We start from the raw sequence: 22688 nt of genomic DNA, 5'->3' as shown, positions 1-22688 counted from the left end.
TATAGCTTCTATACGTGCATGAATTCAATATTTCATCACAAATGCATCTGTAAACCATCATCGCCATTAAGCCTCAGAGAGGTAATCAATGATGATTTAGTTTACAGCACTCAAACTGAAGAATTAACAGAGTACCTCACGGTAAAAGCACTGATGGAAGAAAGCATGAGCACAGGGACACAAAATTGATGTCGAATCTAAAACAACAAAAGCCAACCAATTAAAAGAATGATAAAACTGGGCGCACAAAAGCAATTAATTAAAATTAATAATTGCATCTATAATTGGCGTATTATAGACGGGTGTGCGACTGTGAGAAACAGTCAATCATGCTCTGTGAAGCTGGATAACAACCTGAAAGAATAATGATGCATATTTGATTCTCTTTATTTTTCATTTCCAATTGTGTAGTATGCACGAGGTGCTCGCTGCTCGCTCTGCTTTCCTAAACACCAGCTTGTATGTGAGACACATGCATGGTTGCTCCTGGAGTCAGACTGTGGTTGAGTCAGTCACAATAAGTCGAACACATGAAAGTGTGTGTGTAGAGACAAACACAGTGACACCAGACTAACACATGATGTCTTTAGAGTCACATCAGCCCTGTGTGGAATATGTAGGAAGCAGGGTTACATGAGGAAGAGGAGGAGGAGGAGGCTGCCGATAAGGAAAAGAAGACCTCGTTCATCGGGGTCTCGCACTAAGAGGATTACAGAGGAGCCTGCAGAGTTGGCTGGAATAGCTGGTTACAGTTACACCCGTCCTCCTAAACTCTGCTAACACACGAGCGTGAGCACGAGCTCCTGCGAGGCGTCAGGGTGCCAGCTATCTGCACACACCCTGCAGGATGGACGGCGGGATTCCCCGACGTGGAGGGGGGCGCAGCGTGAAGAGAGCAGAGCTGTGAGGATTAGAGGTGTGGAAAATGAGGTGAGATCTGATGACGGCAGTTTGGGCTGAGACAGCAGAGAGAGATTAGACGAGGAGGGTGGTGATCTGCGGGAAAAAGGCCTCGTCATCAGTGGACTGAACTGGGTGTGGCCGACCCCAGCCACATGTTCTGCTTTTATGTCTCTTGTCACTTTTGTCTTCTTAATTCAAAGTTGCAATAAAAATAAATTTGCATTGCATCATGCTGTGATCTGGTGCTACAAGAATGGTAATTAAGCTTTAAATGGTACCAACAGAAATCACTGAGGAGCTCCACGACGCCACAGAAGAGATATTTCTGGATTCAGAGTGTAAACTACATTTAGAGTTTGATACTGATTTAGATTGATAACAGAGGAGAGGAGAGAACACAACAAGTGAGGAAAGGAGAAGAGAAAACAAGGAAGGAGAGGAGAGAAGAAGATAGGAAAACAAAGGAAGAATGGGGAAAAGAGAAGAGGAGGAGGACGGTGGAAACAAGGGAGGAGAGGTCTAAACAAAGGAGGAGAAGAGGAAACAAGGGATAAGGAAAGAATAAAAGAGGACATGAGAAGAAAGGAGGATCTTCTTCTTCCAGTCCTTTGCAATCTCAAATGTTGTTTTGCCAGTATCTAGCGCAGGTCTGGGGGGCTGCACTGGGGGCCATCGTCACATTCCAGTACTGCTCCACAGCTGCATTTGTCTTCTGTGTGATATTTCCATTCTTTCATCAGTGCTTTGCACCTCCCCTGCTCCACACGTAGTCTGTTGAGGGTCTTCCATGTTGGCCATGGGAAGTCGTGCCCTCTGGCGTGGCATTCAGTCGGTGTGATTCCTCTCTCCGTCCATTCTTGGGCTAGGGTGTTGAGTCTGAACCATTCATCTTCCCAGATGTTGGTCCTTGCGGATTCCTTGGATGTCTGGAGAGGTGTGACTGCTTGCAGGTAGTCTCGCCACCAGACAATCAGAGATCTCCGCCTTCTGATATTCTGGGGACACTCCTTTCTAAAGTGTGTTTAACACACCGGCGAAAACGGCCGGCAACAAAGCAACGCCTCTTGCATTTTTGAAAAGGACACGCCTTCTCGGAAATGTGCGCTCCCCCTTTTCTCGTCCGCAAGGAAACAAACACACAGAGAGCTTGAAAATGGATGCCGAGAGATTTAACTCCGTTATATCAAACGTGTGCTCATCCGGGAAGAAAATATTTTTTCCAGCGGATGTCTGAGTTACAACATGATTGAGCTAACTGGAGTAGTTTCATGTTGTATCCAACAACAGGAGGCTTTTAACAGATGACGTCCTGATGTTAGCTTTGCTGCTGCTGTTAGCTGTCCCTGTCAGCTGCAGCCACTGATGCTTTCTAGACATCGTGATTTCCCAAAACTGAATAAATACCACACATAGCAACACAAAACTGCTTTGCTAGCTCAATCATGTTGTAACTAAGATATCCGCTGGAAAAGATATTTTTTTCACGGGCCGTTTAATGAGTTATTACCTATTACAGACACTGCTAACGGCTAACAGGGCTAACAGCTAACGGTTAGCCCAGCTAAACGTGCACACAGAAATAGTAATGTTTGTTCAATCATTGTGTTTATAGACTTTACAAACATCGGATTAGTCTAAACTGTGATACAGTGAAGTGATGCTCTGCTGGTTTTCTACCCGGACGTATTTGTAAACAACAAGGCGATTCCCTCTATAGTCCGGCCGGACGGATGAGTCATGGCCTTGTAAAAGATTATGTTTGTTTCTTTTAGTTGGTGAGAATGTGTCGCCGCAAACGCGACAAACATCCACTAACTTTGACGGCGTTTTCTGCGAGCACGGCTGAGCCATTTTGTACCGCTACACGTGTTTCTAGTGGGACTATGTTTACGAGCACAAGAGTTCAGCGAGCCACCGAAGGACCGCCCTGCAGATTTACTATTGGTTCTGCAACGTAGGGAGTTTTGTAAACTCTGAAATTGTATCCGCCCATCTAAACACAAAATCAGGGAGAAAGTCATCAGTCTTTAATTAAGCAAAGCGTCTAAAGACTGACTTGTGAGTCTAGCTTGCAGGAAGCTGGATCTGGATTTCAGTCTGAAGGTGTGTCCGTGCAGGGGGTGCCTTGTGTCTTCCTCCTGTGCTCTCCGCTCATCTTGAGTGATGATGGATCGCCTGAGGTGAGGGGGTGCAATGCCAGCTAGGGCATAGAGGCATGGGACAGGGGTTGACTTTATGCATCTTGTGATGATCCGGCAAGTGTCATTAAGGGCTGTGTCGACCAGTTTGGTGTGGTGGGATCGACTCCAGCTTGAGCAGGCACATTCTGCTGTGGAAAAGCAGAGGGCTAAGGCAGTTGTGCGGACAGTAGATGGGTCAGCGCCCCACTTTGAGTTCACCAGTTTGCGCAGAATGTTGTTGCGGGTGTTGACCTTGGCTTTGGTGTTCTGGAGGAGGAGCCTGAAGGAGAGTGTCCTGTCGAGTGTGACTCCGAGGTACACAGGGTGGGAGTGAGTGGAAAGTTTGTGACCATCCCATGAGACACACAGTTCTTTTCCTGCATCTCGGTTTTTGAGATGGAAGCTGCATAGTTGGGTTTCAGGTGGTTGTTGTAGTAGGCCGACATATCTCGAAGGGCACTTTCCAGGAGAAAGGAGGATATAAGGTAGGAAACAAATGAGGAAATGATAAGAGGAAAGAGATAAGAAAAATGGGAAAAGAGACAGGGATCAAGGGAGAAAACAAAGTAGGAAAGGAAAGGAAAGGATGAGAGGAAACAAGGGCGGAGAGGAGAAGTGAGACAAGGGAGGGAAGGAGAGAAGAAGATGGAGATGAGGGAACAAGTGAGAGTGGTAAAGGAGAGAAGCAATGGAGGTAAGAAAGGGGTAAAGGAGAGGATAGGAGAAGAGGAGGAGACAACAGGAAAGAAAAAAGGAGGAAACAAGGGTACAGAGGAGAGCAGGAGACAAGGGAAAAGAGAGAAGAAGAGAGGACACAAGTGGTAAGAAGAGGAAGTGGGAGAGGAGGGGGGAAACAAGGGCAGAGAGGATAAGAAGAAACAAGGGAGACAAGGAGGCAGCAAGGAGAAAAGAGGAGAGGAGACAAAAGGGATAAGAGGAAAGATGGAAGGAAGAAGAGGAGGAAACAAAGGAGGAAAATAAAAAATAGAGAAGAGCAGAGGAAACAATGGAAAAGAGGAAATTAGGAAGGATATGAGAGAAGGAAACAAAGGAGGAAAGGATAAGAGGAAACAAGGGAGGAGAGGAGAAGAGAGGTGAGGAGAGGAGAGGAGACAAGGGAGGGAAGGAGAGGAAAGGAAATGAGAAGATGAGGAAATAAGTGAGAGAAAATGTGGGAAGAAAGAAGGAAAGAAGAGAGGGGAGGAGAGAAGGCAACAGGGTGGAAAGGAGAGGTGGGAAGGGAAAGAAAGGAAGAGGGAGAAGATGAGGAAACAGGAAATGAGAAAAGAGGACTTAGTCCTATGAGAGGAAAGGAGATGAGGAAACAAGGGGGGGAGATTAAACCTAAAAGGAGGAGAGAAGAGGAGCGTATAGGAGGGGAGGAGATGATTTAAAAAGAGAGGAGGGATGAGGATAGGAGCAAACAACAGGGAAGAGGAGGGAATAAAAGAGAGGAGAAGAGAAAAGGAAACAGAGAGAGACCAGAATAGTGGAGGGGGGGGACAAAGGAGGAGTGGAGGAAACGAGGGAGGAGAGGAGGAGGATGAAGGGTTGTCACGTCAGCATTGAGAGTGAGAGAAAAGTATCATCCATAAATGATGATGTGAATCATTGATCTGAACCACAGACGGCAGCTCGTCTGTCAGGACGGAGTCAGCGACTTCAGCCTGTTAGTGTCACATCACAGCTCCTACTGTGAGCCGCAGCTCCTGCTCAGCTCACAAGGAACATGTGAAAAGGAGACTATAGAAGGACCTTTGGTGACTGAACACAAAACATGACGGTATTTAAATTAACACAAACTGAGCAGGACGTAGAAGCAAAACAAAATACAGTACTTCATTAGAGTAGTTCCATTTTTACACTTCAACTCCACGTCTCAGAGGTAAATACTGTACTTTATACTCCACTACATCTGGAAAACAGCTTTAGTTACTTTGCAGTTTAAGATAAATAAACTCTTTAAAGCAGGGATGCACCAAAATTTGTGGCCAAAGCCGAATAATATTAAGGCTTGGCCGAGTACCGAATACTGTTGTTTAGTTTTTCATTAGTTTTTGCAGATGAACCCCCTCCAGATGTGTTTTGTCACAGTATCAAAATTGGGACCCACGGTACGATACCAGTGAAAATATCACGGTTCTGAGTAGTATCAGGATACTACGGCGAAAATGAGGCAGATGTGCCTTTTGTCATTTATGAAAAGATAAATCACTTTTCTATAATACATCAATGATATTTCAATGGAATAAATTACTTATTGACTTATTCATACTTCAAAAACAGCATCAATAAGTGATTAACATAGGGGGGATCAAAATAAAATAAATAAATAAAATAAAAATCAACCAGCCACCCTCCTCACCTGACAAGTAAAGAACAGTCCCTTCATAAGTAAAGAACAGTCCCTTCATAAGTAAAGAACAGTCCCTTAAGTGCGGTGAGATTTGTGGACCGTTACTGACACAAAGAGAGAAATGTGAACGGCTCGTTTCTCCTTTGATACGCCACATACCTGTGTGCCGCCACGGCTCGGCTGTTCAGGTACTACTGGGCAGTCATGACAACAAGTTATTCACCTGGAGCCGGACTTCTTCTAAGCCGTTATCATATGCCGCCATATTTGATAGGAATACATATTCCTGTCCGTGTCTGTGACCCCTGTTCAACCCACAACCGGCGGGATTCGCCGTTTCATTTCTGCTGCTGGTTGAAATCTGTACTCGCACAGCGTGCTGAATGATTTATTTTGCCCGCACAAAACTATTTTTAGTCGCAAATGCGAGTGCGGTGATGGACGGAGTAAAATATTGCCACACTGCCGACATTTTACTCCGTCCGTCACCGCACGCTGTTTGATTGCGTTATCAAAACACGCCGCTATTCTTTTTTTATTGCTTTTCACTCATTCCACCGAATACCAAATGTGTGTTTTTTTGCAATATTCGGCCGAATATTTTCGGTTACCGAATATTCGGTGCATCCCTAATTTAAAGGAACAGTGTGTGAGATTCAGGGGGATTCAGTGGCATCTAGTGGTGAGGACTGCAGATTGCAACCAGCTCCCTGTTAGAATTCCTTCAGTGTTCATTGTTCAGGAGGTTGTTACCAGGAGCTGATTATCCACAGAGGTCTCTTCCTCTCTGAAACAAACAGACCAGCTGATTTAAACCAGTAAAAACACTGAATAAAGACGTTTCATGTTTAAAAAAAATCTGTGTATTTCTGATGCTGCTCATTGTGGAAGGGCTACTTACTGAGGTGACTGATGCAAAAATGCAAGGGACCTTAGGGGCAGTACTTTAACCACCTGGAAAACGCGAGGTCGGACGCTGTGTGCTACTTTAGTGCCTTTGTTGAGCTAGCTTTCATTAGCGAGGCGGCAGGTTGCGTCTGAAGCTGCTAAGCAACATTAACCTTCACCATATCATAGCCTATTTACCTGAAATCCTGAGTGCAGAGCTGATCTTCTTCCAGGAGCTGTTTGTAAGTGTGAAGGCCTGCCGTCTGTGGGACAGATGTGATCATTGCACCAAAATGATCAACTTTTCTGTATTTATCACAGACTGATATTTTACGGATGAAGGGAAAGATATCTGTCAGCTGTGATTGATTGTTCCTCGCCACATGACATGCAGTCCACGCTGCTGCGTTCCAGAAGTTGAACTCGGTCTATCTCAGGACCCTGGACCCTGATCTAGAGCCAGAGTTTGGTTTGTCTGTTCTGGGCCACTGTAGAAACTTGACTCTGGACTCTGTGAATGAGGACCTGCTCCCTATGTAGATATAACGGCTCATTTTAAGGGAACAAAAATACACCAACTCATATTTCCAGGTGATGATACACTAAAGAAAACATATTCATCATATTATATTCCATTTCTGCCGATATATCCCCCTGAAGCCTGCACACTGGACCTTTAAAACCCTCTTGGATCAGTAGTATAAGTACTTCTACTGAAGGATCTGAAATCTTCTTCCACTGCTGGTAAATGTGTACCTGATGCTGCAGCCTGGAGATGTTCCCTGCTCATGTTACGTGTGTAATGCGGCACACACTCAGACACAAAGAGTGGTGAGTTGTCCACTCAGCGGAGGAGTCGGGTTCGCTGGCTCTCAGATATCACTGTGGCCGCAGAAACCAGAACCTGGTTAATAAAACATGAGCGTTGATTGGCCAGAGAGGCACTACTGTGGTCATGTGATAGGGCCTCAGAAGGCAGATGAGGTGACGGGAGAGCAGCACCATCACATGATCTACGGCCAGCGCTGGAAGAAGTGTTCAGGGCCTTTACCTAAAAGCACACTGTGAAAGTACTCCACTACATGTTGAAGTACTGCACTGACAAGCACAAGTATGTATCATTAGCAAACTGTACTTAAAGTATCAGAAGTAAAACAACTCTTAATGCAAGAGAGTGTTTTACTATCATATACTGGATTACTGGATTATTAATAACATTGTTCAATCAGCACAATCAGCATCTAGCATCAGCATTAGCTCCACTCTCTCTTCCAAATATGGTCGCCTCCTATCACTTATGGCTCCAAAAAATCCAAGATGGCAACGGCCAAAAACGCCAAACTTGAGGCTTCAAAACAAGAAAATCAATGGGTGACGTCACGGTGGCTAGGTTAACGTGGTCATATGGCTACGTGGCTACGCTGGATGTTCAGTTTTTCCAGTGAGTACATTTGGTTTTAATAGTTTTAAGCTTGTTTCACACTTGCAACATTTAGCATTAGCATCATCACAGTTAACCATAGCTGTAAGTTCACCTTGCTAACCAAGCTGGCAGCTAGCATTAGCGTTAGCACCATGCATAGAGTCACTTCCGGCTTCAAAAAAAGAAAAACACAGATTGTGATGATTCATTTGCCAACCTAGAGGATTCAAAAACAACAAACCAATGGGTGACGTCAACCTAGCTCTGTCGGATGTTCAGTATTTCTGGTAAATAGTTTTGTTTTCATGGTTTAAGCAGATTATTCACGAGGGAAAATTAGCATTGGTTTCATCACCGTATGGTCAAATATGCTCAGTCCTCAAAACTTATGGCTACAAAAAATCCAAGATGGCGACGGCCAAAACGGCAAACTTAAGCCTTCAAAACAGGAGTCCATAAACCAATGCGTGATGTCACAGTGGCTACGTTAACCTGGTTATGTTGGCTACATGGCTTTGCTAGTTTTTCCAGAAAGTACATTTGGTTTTAAAAGTTTAAGCTTGCTTCACACTAGCAATACTTCGAATTAGCGTTACCACAGTTAACCATAGCTGTAAGTGCACCAGGCTAGCAGCTAGCATTAGGGTTACTTCTGGCTCTAAAAATCCAAGATGGCGATGACCAATTCGTCAAACTTGAGGCTTCAAAATGGGATTCCACAAACCAATAGGCGACATCAATGTGGCTACATCAGATGTTTAGTTTTTCCGGAAAGTACATTTCGTTGTAGTGGTTTAAGTAGGTTTTTCACGAGGGAAAATTAGCATTAGTTTTATCACAGTTAACCGCAGACTGTAAATGCCTGTGCTAACCAAGCTAACATCTAGCATCAACGTTAGCTCCACCCTCTCGTCCAAATATGGGCACCTCTCATTACTTATGGCTCCAAAAATCCAAGATGGCAAAACGGCAAACTTGAGGCTTCAAAACAAGACTCCACAAACCAATGGGTGACGTCACGGTGGCTACGTTAACGTGGTCATGTGGCTACACTGGATGTTCAGTTTTTCCAGTAAGCTTGTTTTACACTTGCAATTCATAGCATGAGCATTATCACAGTTAACCACAGCTGTAAGCGCACCAAGCTCACAGCTAGCAATATGGTTAGCGCCATTTCTGGCTCCAAAAATCCAAGATGGCGATGACCAATTTGTCAAACTCGAGACTTCAAAACGGGATTCCACAAACCAATGGCTGACTTCAATGTGACTACACTGGATGTTCAGTTTTTACGGGAGGTACATTTCGTTTTCGTGGTTTAAGCAGGTTTTTCATGGGCGAAAATTAGCATTAGCATCTAGCATGAGGGTTAGCTCCACCCTCTTGTCCAAATATGGTCACCTCTCATCACTCCTGGCTCTGAAAATCCAAGATGGTGAGGGCCAAAACGTCAAACTTGAGGCTTCAAAACAAGAGTCCATAAATGAATGGGTGACGTCACTGTGGCTGCGTTAACAGTCTGATTGTTATGTTTTATACATTTATCTTATGTTTTGTACATTAAATTTTATGATGCAAAGAGTATAGAAAGAGTATAAAAACAATGTTTGCCTCTGAGATATAGTGGAGTAGACGTAGCATCAAATGAAAATACTCAAGATAAGTACAGGTACCTCAGGATTGTAAACAAGTGCAGTACTTAAAGGTGCTCAGTGTTTAAATGAAACAGATGGAGAGTCCATTTGTCTGTGAACTGGACGCTGCTGATCGATGCAGATCGAGTTGTTCAGGTCCAGAACAACAGCCCAGTCAGTGTATTGAGTCACCGTGGCGACAGCAGTGACAGAGCGGCTCAGTGGTTCACAAGAGAAACAGCTCATGTGACGCTGGAGCTTTCCATCAGACAGAATGAGACAGACTTTTGCTTCTGTTAGTTAATCGTTTCTGAGGAAATAAAATCCTGAGTGTTTTTACTTTTTATCTAAAATTGCATCACGTCATCCACTTTTTGAAAATGAAATTTATGCAGAATACGATAAAAAGACACTGACAGTGTTTGAAGTTTGCAAAGGGCAGATGTTTGGTGTCGGAAAGACACGATGAAGAACGCTATTTTCTGACATTTAAACCATCTGACATTAATATTTCTCATAAATAAATTGGAATGGAATAAAGGTGTATTTTATCTTATTAATAGTATGATGGATATAATAATAAAAACATAAAGAGTATTTAACACTGTCATTAATGCACTGACCGTATAATCATGTTTAGTTTCCTGTCTTTAGTTTCAGAGTTTCTGCACTGATCACACAGTTAAATTTAAGACTTTAAATAACTGAAAGAAGCAAATGAACTCAAGTTTCATCATCACACTAGCCTGTATAAGGAAAACTAGTGGGGACAACCAGGCATGGAATCACCTGGGGTGGGAGTAAGTCACACATGTGCAAGTCATAAGCAAGTCCCAAGTCAAAGTCGTGGCGAAAATCAAGCAAGTCAAGTCGAGTATTTGGTCAGGTCGAGCAAGTAACAATTCAAGTCACACTCACAGGCTCATAAATATAATATCACATAAGCTGCACTCAGTGGTAGAATGTGACTAAACACATTTACTCAGATACTGTAAGTACCACCGTGCTGCCATCGACCTCTACTCCACTACATTTATCTGACAGCCTTAGTTACTAGTTACTTTACAAATTAAGATTCTGCACTCGAAACATATGAAAACGTCTAAGTACAGCTGGAACTATGAGTCAGAAAATAAAGTCGCCACTATTTTAATAATCATCTAAGTCATTTCAATGCAAAAACATTTTATTTTTCCAGCTCTTTTGCTGTTTTTGCTTTTTATTATTTGATGATTAATTTTCACGTTGAGGTTTGTGTGTGTGTGTGTCTGTTCCATGTTTTTCTCCTCACTGACTTGGTCAATCCATGTGAAATTTGGCACAGTGGTAGAGGGTCATGGGAGGATGCCAATGAAGCAATATTACATCAACTGGCCAAAGGGGGGCGCTATAGCAACCCATTGAAATGTCAAACTTTGAATGGGCATATCTCATGCCCCGTATGTGGTAGAGACATGAAACTTTGCACAGAGATGCCTCTCCTCATGAGGAACACATTTGCCTCAAGAACCCATAACTTCCGCTTATATAGATTTTCCGCCATTTTGAATTTTTTGAAAAACACTTCAAATGGATCTCTTCCTAGGAAGTTTGAGCGATCTGCATGAAACTGGGTGAACATAATCTAGGGACCAATATCTAAAGTTCCCTCTTGGCAAAAGTTGGAAAACTTACTAAAACTGAGCTTCTATAAGGCAATGAATATTGCGGAGGGCGTGGCTCATCACATAAAGGTGTATAACATCTCAAGGGTTTCACCCATCACCACGCAACTTTGTAGGCATATGACCACACATAATCTGAGGGGACCCCTCCATTATTGACCCCATCAAACAAAATGGGGGCGCTAGAGAGCTCATTTCTTATCTAGGCCTAACCGCCATATGGATTTTTACTAAACTTGGTAGATATGTAGAACAGGACGCCTCAAGGTGACTGGAGAAATTTAACTCTAATTGGCAACTGGGTGGCGCTATAACAACAGAAAAATGCTTCAAAATGGCTAAAATGCGATCGATCGCTGTGGCTCCCCCTGTGGACCAATGTTGGTGTTGTTTTCTAATGTTTGGTATGACTAAGTCATGGTATGGTATGCTGTACATAATCACGGAAACTGTCAGTGTGTCATTCTGTCAGTCAGTCATTCTGTCTGTCCCACGTTTTTCTACTCACTGACGTGGTCAATCTATGTGAAACTGCACATAGGCATTGAGGACTGGCATAGGTAGAAGGTGACAAAGCTACCAGTGGCTATGGACTAGTATAACTTTATTCAAGTTTTTGCGAGAATCAGTGATGAACTCCCTGGTTGCTGTATATAGCAGCAGTTTGCTGCAGGTCTGATGAATGAATAAAGCTCCACAAAAAAGGACTGAACAGCTTCCTTCAAAACAAGCCGCTGTCCCATCAATCCCACTATTAGTTTAATTTTAGTGCGTTTAGTGACAGCCTGTGACTGGGTAAAACCAGACAGAAAATACATTTTAAAACTCAAGAGAAACTTTCAAATTAAATCTAAGACTATTTCATTTTCTTCTGATGCCTTCATGTTGTTGTTGTTGGAAACCTCATACAGTACAGTGTGATAAGTAATGTATGTTCATCTTTACTACAAAGTGGATTATTACAAATTCCTTGCATGTGGACATATACTTTCCTCAGTCCTACGTCTTTTTAGCAGAATATTAACTTTAAATAAAAAATATTGTCTGTTTTAAAGCTAAAACATGCAGAGGGGAGAGAAGTGCCTTGGTGTCCACAGCTGTCCTCTCAGGCTGCACAAGAGAATCCACCTCGCAATAAGTTGGGACAGTTTGTGTGTGTAACCTGTGAAATGTAAAGTGTAATAACTGAAGCTGACTCTCATTAATGTGTCGACATTTTTATCAGCTCCTCTCTTCTCTCAGCTCTCCTTTGGCTGCTGGTTTCTAGATTTCAGTGAGGAATTCAAACTGAGTCTGTAAAAGTCGCCGTGGCAAAATTTGTGCTATCAAATTGGTAACTTCAGCAAAATATTTTATTTGTCATCTATAATAAACTTTCTGCACAAACAGGTAGCTTGTGGTGTTTATTATAGCGTCTGTGTCTGTGGTTATTTTAAGTCATCACACTGCATTTCTATTAAATGTTTCAGAGAACACAGCGTGCTGTCGACTCAGATCGAGTATTGAACTGAATATGAACCAGTTATTTAAAGCCCGGGCTGCTGTTGTCTTTTCTTCTTTTATTCAGAGGATGCACACCTTGTTTATTGTGATGTGTTTTCCTTTGCAAAACAAAGAAGAAGAAATCAGCCATCCTCCCCCTTCTTGTTGTCATCTGTAAATCCTCCAGGGTGACGCTGCAGCTTGATTCGAGTCATGCTCACCTCTCCTCATCATCATTGTTAGTTTATTCCTGGTTCTCCTCTCACACTGATCACACACACACCTGTAATGTGTCGTCAGATAAACTCACCCAGGTTGGACGACGCTCGGCCCTGAGCTGCTCTGTCCTGCAGCTCCTGAGCAATCTCTAGCTGGTGCTGGTGGTGCTGACGAGCTCTCTCCAGGTCCTGAGGGTCACAGGAACATTAGTGAGATGACAAATAATGTCTCAACATCACACAGAACACACAGAATATCAGAATACCCCGCTGTTATTTAGTTATACAGCAAACTGTTTTACACCAACCTGCATGCATCGGGCCGCGTGTCCCAGACCAGCGTACGCCCTCATCTCGATCGCTCTGTCGCCCAGCTCTTGAGCCAACTCCAGGACCCGTGTGTGGTACGATATGGCCTTGTCAAAGTCCCGCTGAGAGTGGTAGGCACTGCCCAGGTTGCTGTACGCCCGCGCCTCCTCACGCCGGTTCTCCAAAGTCTGCGAAAACACATCATCAGAAATGACGACAGTGGCGGTTTTACTTTTTTTGAGTGTCCCAGGTCTTCAACTAGAATTGCAGCCTCATGGTTGTATGACTCCGCCCACTCCGTGGTCAATTCTGAATGGACCACAAGTGACTCGCAAACATGTCAATTTGTTAAAAAAACACTTTAATTTTAAGTACAGTGAATTTCTGGTACAGAGCTTTTATTCTGAAGTGCCGCTTCCTGCTGTAGATTAAGTAACCAATGGGCAGCTACTTGACAAAGACTAAAAAATTCGCTTGACAACTGGTGAAACACAAATATGATGCTGAATGTATTAAACTGTGGGGACCTTGAATTGATGACTAAGGAGACAACTGGATCCAGTGGCTGGACCAGCTGGGAACCACTGGCCTAAAACATACTTTGTGAGGTCACACTGACTTTGACCTTTGGCGACAGTTAGGTTTCATAACTGTAGTTTTTATTGAACAAACAATCGACCACAAAATTCTAATCAGTTTATTCTTCAGTGAAAAGTGGATGTTTGTGCCAAAGATATTCCCTAAAGGTGTTCTTGAGATATCAGATTCACAATAATGACACAGATGAAGTCACACACACTTGACCTTTGACCACCAAAATCCGATCAGTTCATCACTGAGTCCAAGTGAAGCTTTGGGCCAAATTTGAAGAAATTCCCTCGAGCTATTCTTGAGATATTGCGTACATGAGAATGAGGTTGATGCAAGGAAAACCGCAACCTTGACCTTTGAAGCTTGACCACCAAAGTCTAATGAGTTCATCCTTGAGTTTAAGTGGACGTTTGTGCCAAATTTAAAGATGATGTTCTTGAGATATCACGTTCACAAGCATGGGACGGACTGGCGTACGTACAGGGGGTGACTGAAAAGTTTTGAGCCTAACCAAAAAAATGCGTAGCTCGGAAAGCCAAATGATATTTTATATAATCTACCACCTTCTCTTATTGTCATTAACCATGTTCATGTTTGGAACTGTTTTTGTTTTATTTCTGCAGGTCCTTTAAGTGAATAGTGGTCAAGGATTTGTTGTAAATGGTGAAAGTGGAGTATCACGCTGCGAGCAAATATCTTGATCTCAAAGGAATGTCACCATCTGAAGTCCACCAAGATACACGTTGATGAAGAGCCGAGGTCAGGGACACCATCATCTGCCACCACCAAAGAAAACCTTGACCTTGCTCTGGACATGATTAGGGTTGGGTACCGAAAGTCGCTGCTTATATGGAACCGGTACCTATACAACCGATACCTGGACCGAAACAAAACGCACATTACAGTGCCTTCTTTCAGCTCTATTGGACGTTATATGTAACAGAATCATTCATTCGTTCATTTGTTGAGTGTATATTATTATTTAAAGGCACGCTAAGCACCGATGGGCGTCACTCCTGTTTACGTTCAACAATGTACCAAACACAACGGAGCTGGCTCGCCCCTCCCCCCTCGTCCTCTGCCACGAACGAGCGATAGCTGCTAGTTACCCTGGATTTACACATCTGTTAAAGGGATAGTGCACCCAACATGAAAACTCAGCCATTATCTACTCACCCATATGCCGAGGGAGGCTCAGGTGAAGTTTTAGAGTCCTCACATCACTTGCAGAGATCCAAGGGGAGAGGAGGTAGCAACACAACTCCACCTAATGGAGGCTGACGGCGCCCCAGATTCAAACGTCCAAAAACACATAATTGAAACCACAAAATATCTCCATACTGCTCGTCCGTAGTGATCCAAGTGTCCTGAAGCCCCGACATAAAAAGTTGTTTGGAAAAACGTCGTTTGAACTCTGTTTTTAGCCTCATTGTAGCCTGTAGCTCTGACTGCCTCTCTGGGCACCGCGCTCACGTGTGTGTGCCTGCTTTCGTTGGTCTCACGCTGGCTGGTTGGTGCAGCCTGGACCCAAATGTTTTTGTTGCCATTTGCGGAGCCTGGGCTGCCTACAGAGACCGGACTTTAATAGAGTTACCGTACCGTTTTAAAAGTGTCAGTTCGGCACCGGTATTGGGGAAAAAAAAACAAACGATACCCAACCCTAGACATGATCATGCAAGATCGGCGATTGTCAACACGTGAAGTAGCAGACAGGTTGGACATCTCACAGAAGGAGCAGATCATGGTCTGAAGAATGAGCTTGGCTTCTCAAAGGTTTCCGCTTGGTGGGTCTCGCGTCTTCTGACTCCTGAGCAGAAGTGCACTGGGCGCACCATCAGGGGCGTCGTTTCAGCAAAAGCTAAGGTATGGCAATATGACATGACGTCACAGAGCTACTGATGATGGAGTTTCAAAAATATGAACTTAAATAAAACTTCACTTTGGTCTTTGACCTGTCAGAAGTACATACTATGCTATTGAAAACCGTTTCAAAGGACATGAAGCTGTTTCTCACATTCATAATACCTCATGTCTGCATATAATGCACAACTTGGTGAGAGCAGTGAAAACATCGGACCTATTTCGGCGCATATTTCAGCACCACGGACAGCGAGCGGACGTTTAATTATCATTAGTCATGTGTTTAACGTCACAGAAAATAAAGAAAATAAATTAATTAAAAGCTCATTTCTAGAAGATAACCAATGGGTCCGGTGTATGAAACACAGCAAAACAAAGGCCAATTTGGTACAAGACTGTATAGGCGAATTTATTGGAGTGTCTCCAGAGACCGAAAATACAAGCTTAACATGCCGAAATGAAGAAAAAACCCACATACAATCAGACAGGCTTCAAGACATCATTTAGACAGGCTGTCTACAGCAGCAGAGCAGAATGCTTTTACAACACACAGATAACTCACATAACTCATAACTCGCAGAGGAGCGAAGTGGCGAACAATTTGATTCACTAACACTCGTATTCACTGATGAGCATATTATTGACCTATTTAAGTGCAATACAATGAAAACAACCAGCCAGTGCGCCTCAGACTATCTAACATATCACATCTGATCACTTGCAACAAATATGAAGGACACTCACAAGTAAGATGACTACAGAACCTCTCTCTTTTTTGTTCTCCCGATTCCAAGGTATGGCAGCTGCCATACCTCGCCATACCTAAATGACGCCTATGTCAATGAACAATTGGGAACTATTCACCTCTCTTCTCTTCACCTGCTCCCCTCAGACTTCCACCTGTTCCCCAACCTGAAAAAGCTTTGGCTGGCAAATGTTTTGCCAACATCAATGACATCATGGAAGCCGTCGTGTTTCTCTACCTTTCTTTAACAGTAAGCACACGACTTCAAATAAGGACTGTACAAGACTTTCATCAAGGCTTTAAAAAATGACATTCAGCTCAAAATTCATCTCAGGTAATGAAATTTGATTTAAAAATACATCTGTGCTCAAAACACGCATTTGAACTCTCTATAAGCAAAAACAAGAATCATATTCTCTGTTGATGAAGACGGAGGCTGAACCTCACGTCTCCTCACAGATGGAGACTGTTTAATGTTACAAGCTGCGACACGTCCAGCTGAAGACACTGTCACAACAAACTGACTTTATGAACTCTCAGTCGTCCCAAAGATCTGACTTTATTCTGCTACAAATCTAATCGTCAACAGATGGTCGATTTGTATGTGAGGACACAGAGAGCTGCACACAGTGTCATGATGTTGGCTGCAGCGGCTGGCTCGCTCCACATTTCTGCACTTCATCCAAAAAAAACCCCAAAAAAGTCCCATAAAAAGTGAAATGTGCTCCGATTATTGTCCTTTGTTGTGTTTGTTCGTGTGACATTTGCAGGAAGAGCTTCAAATATTTACAAGCTTAACAACCAGTGTCCTGAACACACACACACACACACACACACACACACTGAATGTTCTTTGGGAAATAACTTTGTTATAAAATGCTGCATTCAGCAAATGATGGATGGACATGTTAGAATAAACATCCAGTAACTGCTGCCCTCCTGTTTCAATTTATCATAGTCCTGAAATACAAATTGCGCTTCTCTCCATAATAATCCTAAATTCAATTACTGGATGCAGCTGGTGTCTTTATATTCTGTGAGCACATAGGATATCCATTTTTAGCCTGTTTATGAAACATCTTCTCTGAGAGTACACGCCGGCTTTTTCACATGGCAGCCAAATTCTGTTTTCTGGTTTTTATTGTGTAGTGTGTCAGCAGAGCAGGGCGACTGATTGATATGCAAAACGTCATTTGAGGGGTGAATTGTTCCTTTAACTTCATGGCTGCGACAGTGTCCTATGCGTAAAGAGACCAAACTCACTTACACCCACTGGTTCCTTCTTTAACCCTTTGAAACCTGGGGCGACATCACTTTTCTTGTGCTGCTTTCAGACGCCTTTCGCAAGTATTTAAACCTTTGAACTCCGAGTACATTGGTGCAGTTTCTTTTACAAACAACCTACAGACTGCAAAAATGAATAAATAGATTCAGAAAATTATTTTTTTAAAAATAGGAAAATAGCTGGGGAAAACTTCATTTTAAAATATTATTATTACATTTTAAAATTATGTTAAAGATTTTTCAAATATTTTTAAAACTTTTCCAGGTCTTTTTCTTGTTTGATTGTTTTTAACTTTCTTTTTTCTTTTTTTTTTTGTTTTACTAATTTTCTTGTTTTTTAATTTTCCCTTTTTACTAATTTCTTACAAATATTTAGGTTATTTCTTCCTCTGTTGCTCACTGTCTTCTTCTCATGTTCTTTCTTCTAAAGAAATCCAGCCAATTTGCTCAGGTTTCAAAAATAAATAAATAAATAAATAGATCTAGATTATTATTATCACATTTTAAAAATGATGTTAAATTTTTTTTTAAACTAATTTTCTTGTTTTTTTTATTCTCCCCTTTTACTAATTTCTTGCAATTTAATTTGAGGTAATTTCTTAAATATAAATATAATATATATATATATATATATATATATATATATATATATATACAGTACAGGCCAAAAGTTTGGACACACCTTCTCATTCAATGCGTTTTCTTTATTTTCATGACTATTTACATTGTAGATTCTCACTGAAGGCATCAAAACTATGAATGAACACATGTGGAGTTATGTACTTAACAAAAAAAGGTGAAATAACTGAAAACATGTTTTATATTCTAGTTTCTTCAAAATAGCCACCCTTTGCTCTGATTACTGCTTTGCACACTCTTGGCATTCTCTCCATGAGCTTCAAGAGGTAGTCACCTGAAATGGTTTCCACTTCACAGGTGTGCCTTATCAGGGTTAATTAGTGGAATTTCTTGCTTTATCAATGGGGTTGGGACCATCAGTTGTGTTGTGCAGAAGTCAGGTTAATACACAGCCGACAGCCCTATTGGACAACTGTTAAAATTCATATTATGGCAAGAACCAATCAGCTAACTAAAGAAAAACGAGTGGCCATCATTACTTTAAGAAATGAAGGTCAGTCAGTCCGGAAAATTGCAAAAACTTTAAATGTGTCCCCAAGTGGAGTCGCAAAAACCATCAAGCGCTACAACGAAACTGGCACACATGAGGACCGACCCAGGAAAGGAAGACCAAGAGTCACCTCTGCTTCTGAGGATAAGTTCATCCGAGTCATCAGCCTCAGAAATGGCAAGTTAACAGCAGCTCAGATCAGAGACCAGATGAATGCCACACAGAGTTCTAGCAGCAGACCCATCTCTAGAACAACTGTTAAGAGGAGACTGCGCCAATCAGGCCTTCATGGTCAAATAGCTGCTAGGAAACCACTGCTAAGGAGAGGCAACAAGCAGAAGAGATTTGTTTGGGCCAAGAAACACAAGGAATGGACATTAGACCAGTGGAAATCTGTGCTTTGGTCTGATGAGTCCAAATTTGAGATCTTTGGTTCCAACCGCCGTGTCTTTGTGAGACGCAGAAAAGGTGAACGGATGGATTCCACATGCCTGGTTCCCACTGTGAAGCATGGAGGAGGAGGTGTGATGGTGTGGGGGTGTTTTGCTGGTGACACTGTTGGGGATTTATTCAAAATTGAAGGCACACTGAACCAGCATGGCTACCACAGCATCCTGCAGTGACATGCCATCCCATCCGGTTTGCGTTTAGTTGGACGATCATTTATTTTTCAACAGGACAATGACCCCAAACACACCTCCAGGCTGTGTAAGGGCTATTTGACCAAGAAGGAGAGTGATGGAGTGCTGCGGCAGATGACCTGGCCTCCACAGTCACCGGACCTGAACCCAATCCAGATGGTTTGGGGTGAGCTGGACCGCAGAGTGAAGGCAAAGGGGCCAACAAGTGCTAAACACCTCTGGGAACTCCTTCAAGACTGTTGGAAAACCATTTCAGGTGACTACCTCTTGAAGCTCATGGAGAGAATGCCAAGAGTGTGCAAAGCAGTAATCAGAGCAAAGGGTGGCTATTTTGAAGAAACTAGAATATAAAACATGTTTTCAGTTATTTCACCTTTTTTTGTTAAGTACATAACTCCACATGTGTTCATTCATAGTTTTGATGCCTTCAGTGAGAATCTACAATGTAAATAGTCATGAAAATAAAGAAAACGCATTGAATGAGAAGGTGTGTCCAAACTTTTGGCCTGTACTGTATACACATATATATATATATATAATATAAATATATTCAGAAAATTATTTAAAAAAGTAAATACGAAAAAGGTTAGGGGAAACTATGTTTATAATTATTATTGTTACATTTCAAAATTGTGTTAGAGATTTTTCAAATAATTCTCAAGCATTTTGTTCCAGGTCTTTTCCTTATTTGTTTGTTTCTAACTTTCTTTCTTTCTTTTTTTAACTAATTTTCTTGTTTTTAATTTTCCCTTTTTACCAATTTCTTGCAAATTTTTGGGTCATTTCTTCCTCCGTTGCTCCCTGCCTTCCTAGTCAATTTGCTCAAGTTTAAAAAAATAAATGAATAGATTCATAAAATTATTTTTAAAAAAAATACAGAAAAAGCTAAGAACTATATTATTACTATTAATAATAATTAATAATTATTATTACATTTTAAAATTATTTTACAGATTTCTAAACATTTTAAGCACTTTTACAGGTCTTTTTGTTGATTGATTGTTTTTTTTAACTTTCTTTCTTTTTAACTAATTTTCTTGTTTTTAATTTCCCCTTTTTTACTAATTCCCTGCCTTCTTCATGTTTTTGAAAGAAATCAAGCCAATTTGCTCAGGTTTAAAAAATAAATAAATAGATTAAGAAAATTATTTTTAAAAAATAGGGAAAAAAGTTAAGAAAAACTATATTTATAATTACTATTACTACATTTTAAAATTAGGTTGTAGATTTTTAAAATAATTTTTAAGCACTTTTTAGCCTTTTTCTTGTTTGTTTTTAACTTTCTTTTTTTCTTTTTTTTTTAACTAATTTTCTTGTTTTTAATTTTCTGTTTTTACTAATTTCTTGCAATTTTATTTGAGGTAATTCTGTTGCTCACTGCCTTCTTCCCATGCTTTTTCAAAAGAAAACAAGCCAATTTGCTCAGATTTAAAAAATAAATAAATAGATTCAGAAAATTATTTTAGGAAAATTGGAAAAAAGCTAAGATAAACTATATTTATAATCAATATTATTACATTTTAAAATCATGTTGTATATATTTAAAATAATTTTTAAGCATTTTTAAGTCTTTTTCTTGTTTGTTTTTAACTTACTTTTTTCCTTTATTTTTCTCCTCCTTACATGCTCACTGTAGTTTTTATTTAACAAACAGGAGGAAATAGTGCATTTGTTGGGGACTATTTTCAGCGGCGGATTAATCCACATTTGGTGCTGTAGTGAGTGTTTGTGTCAGCAGGACGGTGTGTGTGACTGAGTCAGAATAAACTACAGTGTGTGTGTGTGTGTGTGTGTGTGTGTGTGTGTTCATGGTAATGAAGGAACATGTGACACAGTGAGGCTCACTGATGTGTTTTAGTAGTTTTTGGACGACAGTGGAGCTGTGTGGCACAGAGGAGGCGATATTTCAGGCTCTGACACACACACACACACACACACACACACACACACACACACACACTGTGTGTTAGTGAACACATTCACTGTTGGTTTTGGTCTTTTCATGGAATTTGTTGACAATAATCAAAATATCACCAGACTTGTCGTCTACGATCTCACTGGGCGAATCAAAGTGGCCGGGGAAGTTTAGGGGGCACAAAGTTTTCCTCCTCCATCAGAAACACAACAGATCACAAGATGTACCTTTGCGATGTCCAAGTGCTGCTCGTGGCACTGAACAGCGTTGGTGAAGTCTCCCAGTGCTGTGTACACGGCGCCCATGTTGCCCAGTTGGCGAGCCTCGGAGAGCTGGCATTGCGTTTGTCGTGCCAACAGCACACACTGTTTATGGCTCGCCAGCGCGTTGGGGTAGTCACCGATAGCTGTGTACACATGGCCCAGACTGCTGAGAGCGTCCGACGCAGCCTGAAACCACAAACACACACTGGTTAGTATCCAGAGCCCAGAGAAGAGAGGAACTAAACCATTCACACACTCCCAGTAAACACCAACTACACACAGAGACAAACACGAGTTGTGTAGTTTTGATTTCAGGATTTAAACACCAAATAATACATCATGTTGTATCTGCAATAACTCCAGTCGTCTGTAGTTCTGGTCCTTACTCCTGTCTGTAACAGTCAGTAGGAGGGGAGAAAGTATTCTGATATTTTATCAAAGGAAAAGTAGCAAAGCTACAGAGTAAAAATACAAGTACAAGTCCTGCATTCAACAGTTTTAAAAAGTATCAGCATCAAAATGTATTTAAAGTACCAAAAGTAAAAGTACTTGTTATGCAGAGTGGCCCATTTCAGTATCAAATCCATCCCTCTCCCCAGCAACACTTTCCAGCTCCTCCTGGAGAACCCCGAGGTGTTCCCAGGCCAGATGAGATATATAATCCCTCCAGTGTGTTCTGGGTCTGCCCCGGGGCCTCCTACCAGTGGGACGTGCCCAGAACACCTCTAACAGGAGGCGCCCAGGAGGATCCTGATCAGATGCTGAACCACCTCAACTGACCCCTTTTGACATTAAGGAGCTCTCTACTCCAAGCTCCCTCCGGATGTCTGAGCTCCTCACTGTATCTCTAAGGCTGAGCCCAGACACCCTACAGAGGATGTAGATGGACCAGTAAATTGAAAGCTTTGCCTACCGGCTCAGCTCCCTTCACATCACTACAGACGCCTCGCCAAACCTATCTTGCACTCATTCATGAATAAGACCACAAGATACTTGAACTCCCTAACTCGGGGCAGTAACTGTCTCCCAGTCCGGAGTCAAATCAAATATATGATGAAATTGGATTTTAAATACTTAAATGCATTAAAGTGCTCATCACATTAATGTTGCAGCTCTTAACCCTGGAGCTTATTTTAATTACTTTATATACTGCTGGGTAGCTTCATGTCTAATGATAAATCATAATAAATTAGTTGATAATAT

General features: G+C 41.8%; 1 protein-coding gene across 1 annotated transcript in view; it reads right to left on the bottom strand.

Moving 5' to 3' along the window:
• The window catches only part of ttc28 (tetratricopeptide repeat domain 28), a 214254-nt gene that overhangs the window by 46906 nt on the left and 144660 nt on the right, over nucleotides 1-22688 (bottom strand). The window contains exons 6-8 of the mRNA XM_033646573.2: nucleotides 21450-21671; nucleotides 13057-13245; nucleotides 12841-12937 (exon numbers count right to left, since the gene is read on the bottom strand). Of these exons, the coding sequence (XP_033502464.2) occupies nucleotides 12841-12937; nucleotides 13057-13245; nucleotides 21450-21671 (508 nt within the window). The remainder of the gene's footprint in view (nucleotides 1-12840; nucleotides 12938-13056; nucleotides 13246-21449; nucleotides 21672-22688) is intronic.

Source organism: Epinephelus lanceolatus, chromosome 19, assembly GCF_041903045.1.
Source record: "Epinephelus lanceolatus isolate andai-2023 chromosome 19, ASM4190304v1, whole genome shotgun sequence".
NCBI classification, from domain to species: domain Eukaryota; kingdom Metazoa; phylum Chordata; class Actinopteri; order Perciformes; family Serranidae; genus Epinephelus; species Epinephelus lanceolatus.
The sequence above is the reverse complement of the archived record's forward strand: the minus strand, read 5'-3'. Positions and strand labels throughout refer to the sequence as shown.